The 13,212-nt window shown below is 53.5% G+C and overlaps 1 protein-coding gene across 2 annotated transcripts in view; it reads left to right on the plus strand.

Annotated features, from left to right (window-relative positions):
* Positions 1–13,212, plus strand: part of PCSK6 (proprotein convertase subtilisin/kexin type 6) — a 134,387-nt gene that overhangs the window by 118,326 nt on the left and 2,849 nt on the right. Inside the window, exons 18-19 of one of the 2 annotated variants that reach the window (XM_021680644.2) lie at positions 2,985–3,088; positions 8,004–8,133. The exons of the other annotated variant lie outside the window; for it this stretch is intronic. Coding sequence (XP_021536319.2) covers positions 2,985–3,088; positions 8,004–8,133 — 234 coding nt within the window. The remainder of the gene's footprint in view (positions 1–2,984; positions 3,089–8,003; positions 8,134–13,212) is intronic. 2 annotated transcript variants of the gene reach the window in all.

The following is a 13,212-nucleotide window of genomic DNA, read 5'->3' on the forward strand; positions in this document are numbered from 1 at the left end:
CTCCCATTGCAGGAGGCATTGCGAAGCCCACCCTCCCTCTCTAGTCTCTGCCTTCTCTTTTTTCCCAGCTCCGGTATCTCCTTCCCTGCTCTGGAAGCTTGCTTCCTGGGGTTGCTTTTTAGATACCTGCATTTCCCTCTCCCCACAAGCTCAGGACACGTCTGCTTTAAAAACATTTTACTGGGTTAATGATTTTTATTGGAATATTTTGAAATGTTTGTTTAGCCCATTGAACACAACCAAATTGCATTGAATGCAACCAAATAAACATTACGTGTTCCTCCAAGTTACTGTCTAGAGCTTAGAAAACATTCTATTCAAAACCATGCTATGAACACTCCCATAGTCCACGGACTAGAACCAGGGTCTGCATGTTAAGGAAGAAAGGGAAGGGTCCTTGAGAGAGATGCTTCCCCCCTGCAGTGTGTGCACGGAATTACCAGGGCTCCTGTTCAAATGCAGATTCTGGTCTAGCCGGCTTGGAGCAGAGCCCACTGCTCTACATTTCTTACAGGCTCCCAGATGATGAGGATGCTGCCAGGACTGAAATTCACCAGTAGAGTTGAATGTTTTTGGAGTAGGTACCGATGAGAACAATTTTACAAGCCCTTCTTCCAGATGCTTGTAAATAGTGCCTCATTTAAATCTTCACAGCAGGGCGCCTGGGTGGCTCAGTCATTAAGCATCTGCCTTCGGCTCAGGTCATGATCCCAGGGTCCTGGGATCGAGCCCCGCATCGGGCTCCCTGCTCGGCAGGAAGCCTGCTTCTCCCTCCCCACTCCCCCCTGCTTGTGTTCCCTCTCTCGCTGTGTCTCTCTCTGTCAAATAAATAAATAAAATCTTAAAAAAAAAAAAATCTTCACAGCAACCTAGGACATAGATATTATTTTTTTTAAGATTTTATTTATTTGAGAGAGAGAGAGAGTGTGTGTGTGTGTGTGTGTGTGAGTACGGGGAGGGGCAGAGGGAGAAGCAGGCGTGACGTGGGACTCGATCCCAAGACCCTGAGATCAGGACCTGAGCCGAAGGCAGACGCTTAGCCAACTGAGCCACCCAGGCGCCCCTAGGGTATTGATAATATTACTCCCATTTTACTCACTGGGAAGAGAAACTGTTTGCCCAGGAAGTGCGATGACGCTGCCTTCGTGAGGTCCCCCTTAGCCTGCCCTTACTCTTCCAGATCAGGGAGAGGAGAGAAGCGGGTCCCCGGCCCAAGCTCCCGGGAGTCTGGGGAGAGGCAAAGGAAGCAGGACTCCCAGAGTCACACATCACGCCCGTGGTCCTGTAAACCTGTTGGCTGGACAAGGCAGGATTAACAGTGGAAGGATGAAGTGGTCAAGGAAGGAGGTCCCCAAAGGGGAAAGGTGGCATTGAGCTGGGGGCCACAGCTGGGGGCCCCGAACAGGCACCTCCCACCTGGGCTCCCAAACCCCAGGCAGGTGTCAGCGGTTGGGAGGAGGCAGGGGAAAGGCTCTGTGGGTCCAACTCACTGGAACTTGTTTCCTGCCTTGGGAGCACTGGGGGAGTCCCAGGGAGCTGGTTTCTGGGTCCTGTGAGTCCCGTGGGAGAGAGGAGGTCAGCTGCTCAGGGCAGGAATAGGGTCACATACAGAAAATGCCCACCAAGGAGGAGCCACCCAGATGGAAGCAGCGGTTCCAGGCACCACAAGCATGCAGAGAGGCACGCAAACTCAGAAAACATCGTCAGCCATAATCCACAGAAAGCTTCCTTTTATTGCCCAATATCCTTTTAAGCTGTGGCTTCAAATCATCGCTGTCACGTTAAAGCGGTGAGAGCGGCCGAGCTGCTGACTCACAGCCATCCATCTCTTTAGGGGATAAATGCTGGAGAGGGTTCGAGGGGAAACATCAGTTACTAAAGACTGGATTTAACTGCCAGTCTCGGTGGCCCCGGAGCCCCGAGCCGGCACCTGCCGTGGATGCGGAGAGGCTTCCAGACCCCCTGACACCTCCCCACGAAACGCAGGATTCTCTGGATCTCGCAAACACACCAGAGCACTTGTCCCCCGTGCCTGGTGGCAGACAGCTTAGGACGTGTGCATCAAACGCAGTGTAATCTTGCGAACTGAAGAAATCCTCATAGCAGACACGCTACCGTGTGCCAGATGACCATTGCAGGGTTTCACGAGTCTTTGCTAATTTAGTTCTCAAAACAAGCCTTCCGATGCGGGAGCCATGCTTGTCCCAGTGCACGGGAGAGGAGACAGGTGAGGGGACAGCCCATGCTGGCTTACCCAGGGTCGGGGCGGCACAGCTACGAAGTGGCCAAGGCAGGATCCCGGAATGGGCAGTCCAGCTCCAGAGAGGATTCCAGAATCCACACACTCGTAGGTTCTGCTGCATCGTGAGCAAGGTGAAGTAGGCACCCACGGGCTGAGACAGGAAGGAAGGAACGGTATCAGGCGGGACCCGTCAGGTCCCAGGAGCGGACGTGATTTCCAGTTCGTTGTGAGGTACTGAAGGTTTCAAGCAGGGTAGAGTCAGGCATGGATCGGGCTTTTCGGACCTGTCTGGCCACCGCCACCCCCATTCACACGTCATTAGTGCTCACACTTTGTGGAGGGCTGGGACTGAGCCAGCCTGCCTCCAGGGGTGACCCACACAAGCTCACTTTCTCCTCTCGGGGTTTGGCTTCCAGTTTGGTCCATGTCGGTGAAGAGAAGCCAGCACAGACCAAGAGAGAGCCTGAGCCAAGAGAGAGCCCGAGGATTCGGCCCCGGGGATTTGGGGATGGAGCCTGGGGCTTCTGGGTCCGGGGCGTCCCTTCCTGCTGGGCCTCGAGCTGGCTTAGGACCACTCTTTCCCTGCTTTCGTTAGCTTGGAACCTCAAGCGACACAAAGAGCCGTGCTTTAGCAACTTCCCTTCCCTCCTCTCCTGAAAGGCGATTGAGAGCGGATCGTAATTTCATTAGAATTTTGGAAGGGATATGAAAACAAGCTTTCTTTTTTTTTTCTTTTCAACAGCCTTGCACGGGGCAACTGCATTCCAGACTGTGAACCAGGCACCTACTTTGATTCTGAGCTAATCAAATGTGGGGAATGCCACCACACCTGCCAAACCTGTGTGGGTGAGTTCATCACGTGCAGGGGCCTTGCTCTCATTATGCCCGACGGTTGGAACCTGGGTCACTGACTCTGGGCGATCTGTCTCAAAGCCAGGAAGACCCCAAGACTCCCTGGGCTTCGCTGGGTATTGCAACATTCAATCACAGGGTCCCTTCCAGGCCACCAGAGTGGGGGAAGGGGGAAGGGGGAAATTAGTGTTTATTTTTTTTTAATTTTTTTTTAAGATTTTATTTATTTATTTGAGAGAGAGAATGAGAGAGAGAGAGCATGAGGGGGGGAGGGTCAGAGGGAGAAGCAGACTCCTCGCTGAGCAAGGAGCCCGATGTGGGACTCGATCCAGGGACTCCAGGATCATGACCTGAGCCGAAGGCAGTCGCTTAACCAACTGAGCCACCCAGGCGCCCCGGAAATTAGTGTTTAATGGGGACAGAGTTTCAGCTGGGGGGGGAGATGAAAAAGTTCCAGAGATGGATGGTGGGGATGGACAGCTTCATGCCAGTGCAGATGTATTTCATGCCACTGAACCGTACCCTTAAAAATGGTTGCTATGGTAAATTTGATGTTCTGTTCCTTTCCTCACAATTTTAAAAATTCAAAATAAAGAAAAACCGTAAGACCTCACTTTGAATGAGCCAGCCTGGGTTTCCCCGGCACGAGAAGCCCAGCCAGGCGGTGGATGCTCTGGGGGCCGCGGAGGGAAGCGAACCGCTCAGGAGCTGCTTTTGCCTGGCGCTCAGCCCTCCCCGCAGAAAGGCAAGAATATAAAGCTTCCGAGAGGTGGGGGCAGATTCCGGTGGTGAAGCCAAGGAGGCTCTCTAAAAAACATAGCCTTCCTTCTTTGTACCTAGCTTCGCTTATTTTGAACATTTTATTCAAAGAGGAAAAGGCTTCTATAAACGGTTTTATGTGTATTGTAATTCCCCACAAAGATGATAGCACAGATGTCTCCCAGGCACTGTTTTTATGCAGAAGAGCAGAGAATGTGCTCGTTTTATGGGGTTTCCTGTTGCAGAGTTATTTGCACTAGATGTTGAAGTGCATCATGAGTTTTGTGGGCTCGGATACACTACAGGTTAAGTCTTCTCCTCCTGACCCTCACGTGAGCCCCATGTGGGCATCAGCTGTGCTTTCCAGGTGTGGACAGGAAGCGAGGCTGTGGCCAGGGCCAGCACCCCAGAAGCCTGCAGGGGATGTGCATTCCTGGGACACCCTTCCTGGGACAACCCCATAGTAGCGGGAGCTCAGCATTTGGAAGCATTCTCCACCCCTGGCAGTTGAGCTGTTTTTCCTAGCCATTTGCCCTCTTATTTTTTTGCTCTCATTCTTATTCTTTGTTTTCTTTGTCCCCTTGTTTAGCCCAGGTTGATTAAGGAGCATCGCCGATGTCACTTATTTAAATTTCAGAGTCACCGTATCCATAAAATTCAGAAATGTGCCTTTACACCGCTTTTGGTTTCAATAATTCAATTTACTTTTCTTTCTCCGCGGCCCCAGGCTGCCTGTTGGCAAACAGCTTTATAGAGATGCTCCTAGTTTCTCTTATCTCAACCGAGTGACTTTTCTGTCACTTCAGGCATTTAATTCAAGGGTGTGCGGGGCTGGGCTGTCTGGGGGGGATGGGGGGTGTCTCCCTTCCTCCATGTGCCCGCCTGCCTGGCTTCCTTCTGAGCTCCTGACATGCATGCATCCACTCCCTGGCAGCTTCCTTGGGAGAGGACCGACTTCTCTGCTCTGAGTTGCCTGGAGGTTTTTTGCTCCGTGTCAGATGTGAGTCTGCGTCAGAAGCTGCTGTTCTTAGCTGTCAGCTCCCCAGCCCCTGGAAGCCCCAGGCCCACCCACCTAGCCTTCCCCTCCCTGCCCCAACTCAGTGATCACTGCTGCCCATCACCGATACAGGGGTATGGTTATGGGCAGGGTGGTGGTCGGGGACAAGTGCAGGGTGGGACATGGTGGCATCTGTCTCCACCCGGGGCTGGCAGTGCCCCAGGGCATTTGGACAAGCCTCTTGCCTATCCTGGTCCAGATACCCAAAGTCCTGGTATAGAGGATGTGACCCCTTGGGGTTGCTTGACAGCTGTGGGTTGCTGTAGAGGACCCGTGGGACAGGGAGGTGCCTGGCTCAACTTGTCCCCAGCTGGGGCATGGCACACTGGTCAGGACTGTGCAGCTGGTAAAGCATATGCATGACGAGTTGAGTGGTGGTGACCCAGGTCTGTGTGAGGGTCAGCCCTCGCCCATGGGCATCCCTTCCTCAGGCCTCTGCCCAAGGGAGAAGGGCATGAAATAGCAGATAAAAGCTCCAAGACAGCTGGAGAGAGAGATTGCAGAAGCAAGGAAAGCACGTTATATGTTAGTACCCTTAACAGCACATTTTTCCTGCATTTGGAACAAGGACCTCACGTGTTCACTTTGTAGTAGGCCTCACAAATGATGTATTGGGTCCTGAGTAAGCAAACCCCATTTTGCTCTTAGTGTTAGGATCTGTGGATGCTTTGCAAGTATCTGAAGCCTGTAAAGACTTGTGACTTAATAGAATCCTTAAGAGACTTTGGGTTCTCAAGTTCATAGATTGTGGTAGCTGTGAAAATAGTTGGTCCTGAAAATTTGTGTTTAATCAGCTTTTTTTGTTGCGGCAAAATATCCCTATCATCATTTGGCCATCTTAACTGTTTTTAAGTGTACATTTCAGTGGCATTAAGTCATTCACATTGTACCTCACCACCATCCGTTTCCAGAACTTTCTCCTCTTCCCCAGCTGAATGTGCTTCATCCACTTTCAAGTTTAGTAAATTGAACTTTTAAAAATAAATACAATTGACCCTTGAACGACGTGGGTTTGACCTGCGCGGGTCCACTTAGACATTGATTTTTTTCAGTAAATACGGTAGAGTAAATGTATTTTCTTTTCCTTATGATTTTCTTAACCATTTTCTTTTCTCTAGCTGACTCTATTCTAAGAATGCAGTATATAATACGTATAACACACAATATGTGGTAATTGGCTGTTTATGTTATCAGAAAGGCTTCTAGCCAACAGTAGGCTCTTACTAGTTAAGTTTTGGGGGAATCCAAAGTTATATGCAGATTTTTGACATCATGAGGGGTTGGGGCCCCAACCTGTGTTGGTCAAAGGTCAACCATACAAACACAAACGGGGGTTCTTTCCCACCACAGAAGCTATTCAGGCATTAAGGACCCTAGTGACCGAGGCAGGAGAATGTGGGTAACAGGGTTCAGCAGGGGAGGCCCCCAGCAGGGACAGCCACAGAGACCGCACAGCTCCTGAGGCCCTGGGCTTCCAAGGGCCAAGTGGCCAATGCCGAATGCTCCCTGGAGATAAATGATGGGGGTGGGGGGTGGCCAAAGCACAGGAGCAGTCTTCCATCTACAATGACATAACGTAACTGGACAGAAACCCTACGCGTTTGTGGGGCATTGCGGTGAAGGAAGGAGGACATCCCACATGGGCACTATGGGTGGGTAGGCAGTTGTTCATTATGGAGGCCCTTGACCCCTAAGGGTTCCTGCTTTTGCATCCCATTCACAATGCTGGATGAGCTCAGAATTCCCTTTCAGGCCTAAAGTTGTGGTTCTGAGAGATGAAACCAGCTGCCAGAGCACTGAGCCTTGGGGCTGGTGGGACCACCCTGCAGACCCCTGTCTGTAAGGGGGTTTTCCCTTGACACAGCCAAGAGGCCCCTTCTAAGTCCAGAAGCTACTCCAGGAAAAGAGCCCAAGATCACTGCCTTAGCTGCCAGGCCTCAACCAAAGACGGCAGTGGAATTAAAGGAAGAAGTTTAACAAGAGTCTGTGGTCACCATACGCATCTAAGATGACTTCTTCCCCATGTTCAACCCCCTAAGCTATCAGCCAGTGGCCACCTTGCTGTCTCTGACACCCCATCAGGTGCTTCTCAGCGACATTTGGCAGAGTAGACTCCTGTGTGTACTGCTTGTTAAGTGAGTGAATGAACAAATGGACAGATGGATAGCAGTTTCTTCATTCTAGACCAACATCTGCCGCAGGCTGATGAGTCCACTTGGTTGAACTGCAGGTTCTCCCTCTTGGTCCTTCCTTCTGAGCTTTGTCTCTTGGGGTTGCCATTCCCCACTCCATAAGCCCTTAGTTGTTTGTTCTCTGTTGTCAAAAATGGCCTGGTTGTCCACACGGACTTCTGTCCACACCATCTCCCCCCAAATCTCTACCTTTGCTTTTCCCACATCCTACAAGGTGATCTGTCCCAAAGAAATATACGAGCTGCAAACGTGAGCCGTTGATACGATGTTAAATTTCCTAGAGGAACAGGCAGAAATAAGGATAATAACATAGCTTCTTTAACCCAGTGTACCTAAAATATTATCATTTCAATATAGAATGAATATAGAATGAATAGAATCAATATAGAATGAATATCATTTCAATATAGAATTTCTATGAATATAGAAAAAGAAAAAGAAAAAAAAAACAAGCAAACAAAAAAAACCTTACCTTTTTCATTCTGTTTTTATGCTAAGTGTTTGGAATCCAGTGTGTTATGGATTCTGCATTTCCCGCACGTCTCAGTTTGGTGCAGCACATTTCAAGTCCACCAAGCCACACGGGGCTGCCTCCAGCAAAAAGCAGTAGGACTGAGGCCTGTTGGCAAGGAAATACTTGGAGTCAGGGCCATCAGACATGGCACAGGCAGTGGGAAGTATGCTGAGCCTGGCTCATGCCTCCACATCCCTCCCTATGAAATGGGGACGTGGGTGAAGATGGCCTGGTGCAGACAGAGGGTGGGCACCTGGGAACCCCAGCTGCGGTGGTGGACATGGGGCATTCGGACCGTACTCCAGATCCCCAGGGCACTGTGGCAGGCCTGGAACGTGGTCACAGGCGGGCAGTCCCTGACATCTGCTTCTGTCCCACACCCCCCAGGGCCCAGCAGAGAAGAATGTATTCACTGTGCGGCAAACTTGCACTTCCAAGACTGGAAATGTGTGTCAGCCTGTGGCGAAGGTTTCTACCCAGAGGAGATGACGGGCTTGCCCCACAAAGTGTGCCGAAGGTACGCAATCCTTTCAGACGGTCTTCCTGGCTCAGACCAAGATTGCTGGGGAATGGATGGGGCACCTGGGTGGCTCAGTCGGTTATGCGTCCTACTCTTGATTTCGGCTCAGGTCGTGATCTCAGGGTCGTGAGATCGAGCCCCACGTCGGGCTCCACGCTCAGCAGAGAGTCTGCTTGAGATGCTCTCTCTCCCTCTCCCCCTCCCCCTGCTCATGCTCTCTCTCTCTCTCTCTCTCTCTCAAATAAATAAATAAATCTTGGGGCACCTGGGTGGCTCAGTTGTCAGGCATCTGCCTTCGGCCCAGGTCATGATCCCAGGGTCCTGGGATCGAGTCCCACATCGGGCTCCTTGCTCAGCGGGGAGGCTGCTTCTCCCTCTGCCTGCCGCTCCCCCTGCTTGTGCATTCTCTCTCTCTCTCTCTCTCTGACAAATAAATAAATAAATAAATCTTTAAAAGAAATAAATAAATCTTAAAAAAAAAAAAAAGGATTGCCAGGTGGTTGTCTGTGCAAGTGAAATAGCAGCCAGAGGGCCAAGTCTGGTGGCCTCTTCCCTGGGGCTGGGGGAGGGTGCCACATCACAGCACTGTAGAGGGTGCCGTAGGTATGGTGGGGTACCGGAACCCATTTAGAGCGGAGGGGTCCCCTGTAGCTGGTGATTGCCAAGGTCACAAGTTTGCTGGTGGCTTTCATTCCTTTGTTCATTTAATGAGTTTTGAGTGCCGGGTGCTCTGTAGCTGGGTCGGGGCAGGAAGTAGAATAACAAGGTGCCTGCCTGGTAGTACTCACACCCCCATGGCAGACTCCACGGGAGCTCCCCTCTGTGCCACAGCCCAGGATGCATTCACACTGGGGGTAATTAAGGAAACCGTGTGGTTGGTTTTGTTGTTGTTGTTGTTGTTTTTCATTTTACATTAGAGAAAATTTAGGTTCAATGTCCTCATTCTAAAACCATTCCCTATGCAGTCAGTGAACATAGACTGTAACCCCTCTCACTCTCCTTTCCATGTGTGTCTGCGTTATGCACCATTCTTGTTTGGTGGCTTCCAGCCCTGTAGTTTTCCTTCTCTTTCTCATTGGGCATGAGCCGTGGAAGAAGAAGCCGTTTGCTTGGGTGTCCTCTTGTCTTGCTGAATAGTTACTGCCTTTCCCCTGAACTTCATAACTTAGATCCCAGGACAGGCAGGGCAGCCCGTCTTATTCAGGGTGAGAGCAGTAATGAGGTGGTGCAAGGCGGACTGGATAATAATGATGATGGGGGTGGAGGAGGGGCCTTCCCTCTGAAATAAACTCAAAACTAGGGAACCCTGGAGACGCATACTACGGCAGGGTTGGGGAGACCTTGCCCTGTCTTTCCGGCTCACAGATGGGGACACACAGTGGGGTTGCCTCCCCAGGCTGTGTTTGAGAACTGCTCTGGGTTCTAATTTATTCTCTTAAAACAAAAATAAGTGGGGCGCCTGGGTGGCTCAGTCAGTTAGGCATCTGCCTTTGGCTCGGGTCATGGTTCTGGGGTCCTGGGATCAAGCCCCGCATTGGGCTCTCTGCTCAGCAGGAAGCCTGATTCTCCCTCTCCGTCTGCCTGCCACTCCCCCTGCTTGTGCTCTCTCTCTCTCTGTCAAATAAGTAAATAAAATCTTTATTTACTTATTTGACAGAGAGAGAGACAGTGAGAGAGGGAACACAAGCAGGGGGAGTGGCAGAGGGAGAAGCAGACTCCCCACTGAGCAGGGAGCCCGATGTGGGCCTTGATCCCAGGACCCTGGGATCATGACCTGAGCCGAAGGCAGATGCTTAACGACTGAGCCACCCAGGTGCCCCGTAAATAAAATCTTAAAAAAAGAAAAAGAAAAAGAAAAAAAAAAAGCAAACAAAAAAAACCTTACAGTCAGCCAATGAGAGACCACCAAGTCCTTGTACTTTTTTGACTCACCAAAGAAGGTCCAGAGGGATTATGTATCTGGGCAGGAGTCAGCCCCCTCTTTTGAGCTGATTTGAAATAGGAAACTTGCCACCTTCATCCAGCTTTGCTGAGTCCTGTGTAGGGTCCTCGGCGTGGGTGTCTGAAGTAAGCCTTTCATTTTAAAGAGCCTGCTGGTTCAAGGGTAATTACACTAAGTACGGCAGCCCTGGGAGAATGTGGAATTAAACAGTGATAATCACTTTTGTTCATCAGATGCGCAGGATCCCACAGGATGCTGGGCATCCCCATGAGTGTGGCCACCGGCCCCCCGTGGGGCACCCAGAAACTATGGCCTCCCCAGCCCAGGAGGCGGGAGGTAGGCAGCCCCCCAAGCCCCTCCTTGACATCAGGGGATAGCAGCTTCTGGGTGCTTATTTCCACAGGAGGGAAAGCTTTCAGGCCTGGAGGGGAGTCCAGTGCTGGGGCTCTCTGGGGCAGATCTGGGAGATACACACCCAGGAGGAGCCCCACACAAGGCGCTGAGGTGGTGAAATGCCTGCCTTTTGGGAAGCTTCCATCTGTAGAGTCCCCTGGCTCCGAAGACCCCTTCCATGTGGATTCCTCCTGAAGGAAGAATAGACTTGGGCTGCTTGGTTGTGCAGCTTTTAGGGTTTGGCCTCCTCCAGGCCCCAGGATGCTGCATGGTGCTGTGGCTAGCCCTGGCTGGTGGGTCCGGGACAGCTCCGTAGAAAAGCCAGGCCAGGAATCAGGCCTGCTGGGTTGGCAACCAGGATGCCAAGAAGACCCGCAAAATGAGGCCCAAAGTGGAAAGAGTCCATGATAAAGATCTCAAGAGTCACTGGACACCCCCAAGGCTTAGTAAGAGGACCCAGAGGAGCAAGCAAGGACCTCTCTGAAGACAGAGAGCAATTCGGTGGGGTACGTGCCTGAGGGGTGGTTAGCCTCTCATGCCCCCAGGCTTCCCTACTGTCCTCTGCTCCCTCCGCCCCTCGCGGGTGATCAGTGGGGCAGACTTCAGGCCTGCCTTCGGCTTTGTTCTGTGCTCAGACTGAAGTGTGATAAGACGAGCTGACTCTCACCCGGAACAGCCTAAAGGCGAAAGGAAGGAAGAGGACCTGGCCCCCACAGTGGAGCGGGGAAGAAGGGAAGAGGGGCTACAGTGGGCAGGCCCACTTCCAGAGTTTGCCAGGGCAAAGCTGCCATGGTGTTTTGTGGGGGAAGTCGGTACCATAGAAAGTGACAGAACCAGAGGTGTTTGAAAGCCCCCTGCCTAAGAGGACTACCTGCGGGGCAGAAGGGAGCCAAGAGGGTCTTTCAGAGAAGCAGGGACCTCAAGGCAGTTGGTGGTGGTGATGGCGGGGGGGGGGGGGGGGGGGTTACCTGGAGGGGCATCATCCCTCCCCAGTAACAGCATGATGCTGGATTCTTCCCCTGAACTGGGACCTCCACATCCAAACCCAGGCTAGCCGACTCCTTGACCTGGGCCTTGTGAGCCCCCAAGCAGGGAGCTGCTCGGAGCCTGCCCAGGATTCTCTGCCTGCAGAGCTGGGAGATACTGAATGGGGTTGTGTTAAGCTGCCAGGTTTGTGGTAGTTTGTTACACAGCCATAGAAGACTGTCCCACCTGCGTTCCCACTTGGGGCTGGCAGGGAGACTCCTGAGCTTGGTGGAAGAAGGCTTACTTCTCCAAATCCAAGCAGGTGGATTCCTCTACCTTAGCCTGCGCCACTCACCATTACGTTGAAGCAGCCCTCAGCCACAGCCTGGGAGTGCTGGCCCCAGGCCTTTGAGAGGACTGATCCCCCATTGAAGAGTGAGGTGAGGCCCTGGTTCTGGTCCTACAGGGGTGGTGGTAAAAGAAGCCAGGAATCCCCAGGGGGAGTCATCCCTTGTGCTGTGGCATCGGGTCTGTGGCTGGGCCACCCCCAAGGCGCAGCAGGACGGGGGCCAGACCCTAGCGGCTTCCCCAAAGTGCATAGAAACAGGGTCCCACGGAGCAGGCCCCGCCCTCCCCTCCAGGTTGTCTGTGGGGGGCGGTGGCCAAGCTCTTGCTCTCGGAGGAGAACATCAGAAGGGCAGGTTTGCCTTCGGGATTCACCCATTTAGGAATACAGACTGCGGGCCTGAACTCCAGCGTGGGGGCCATCCTGCACCAGAAGAACAAAGCCCACCTCTCATCCGGGCCGAGGGCGTGACCCACCAGGGGCTCCACGCAGGCAGAATCAAAGGTGCAATCAGAAGCCAAGGCTGCTTCGGGGAGAGGCCTACAGGAGCCTCGTTGATGGCATCTGGTCGCCGACTGGGCAGGTGGCATGTGTCCTCAGCAAAGACCGGGCCGCGCAGGGCCGAGGGGCGGGAGCCAGGCTCGAGCTCCGGATGCCCCGCCCACCGGCCTGAGCTCCGCCTCCGGGGCGGTTCCACCGGCGGGCGGGCCTCCGCGGAGAAGGTGGGCGGCAGGCTGGGGCGCCGGGAGACCCAGTCACTAGGAGCTGGACTCAGAAAAGGCAGCAGGTGCGGCTGCAGGCCCTGGGGTTCAGGGACGGTCGGCTCTTGCTGTAGAGGGCCTGGTGGCCAGTAGTTTGGGCTCGGCAGGCCCTGTGGTCTCTGTCACAGCCGTTCGGTTCTGCCACGGCGGAAGCAGCCACAGCTGATGTATAGATGAGCGGGTGACTGTTGCAGTGCAGCTGCTGGATGTGGCTTGCGGGCCGCCGTGTGCCAGCCCTCCCCCGGGGTCACGGAACTCTGCATTAGAAAGAGCCCCGGGTTCCATCTCTGGGGCAGGAACTGGAAGAGCCTCCCCCTGCCCGCCGGCCCTGCGGGGAGGTCGGCTTCTCTGTGAGGGACGCTCAGCCTCCTGGGCCGCAGCGGTCCCCCAGGCCCGCTCCGGGAACGGGTTTGCCATATGCCTGTCCCTGAGCGCCAACCCTATGGCCGTCCGAGGTGGGCAGCTGCCCAGGGGTGCATGTGCTGATGCTGCTTGAGGAGCCAGGTGTGGGGTGGGTGCCACAGTGTCCAAGAAGGTGTCCAGGTGAGCCACAGGGAGTCTGGGCCACCGGGACCTGGGCCCATCAACCCCCCCCCCCCCCCCCCCCCGCCCCCCCCCCCGCCCGCGGCCCCCCCCCCCCCCCCCCCCCCCCCCCCCCCCCCCCCCCC

The sequence above is a fragment of the Neomonachus schauinslandi genome, chromosome 9 (assembly GCF_002201575.2).
Source record: "Neomonachus schauinslandi chromosome 9, ASM220157v2, whole genome shotgun sequence".
NCBI classification, from domain to species: Eukaryota; Metazoa; Chordata; class Mammalia; order Carnivora; family Phocidae; genus Neomonachus; species Neomonachus schauinslandi.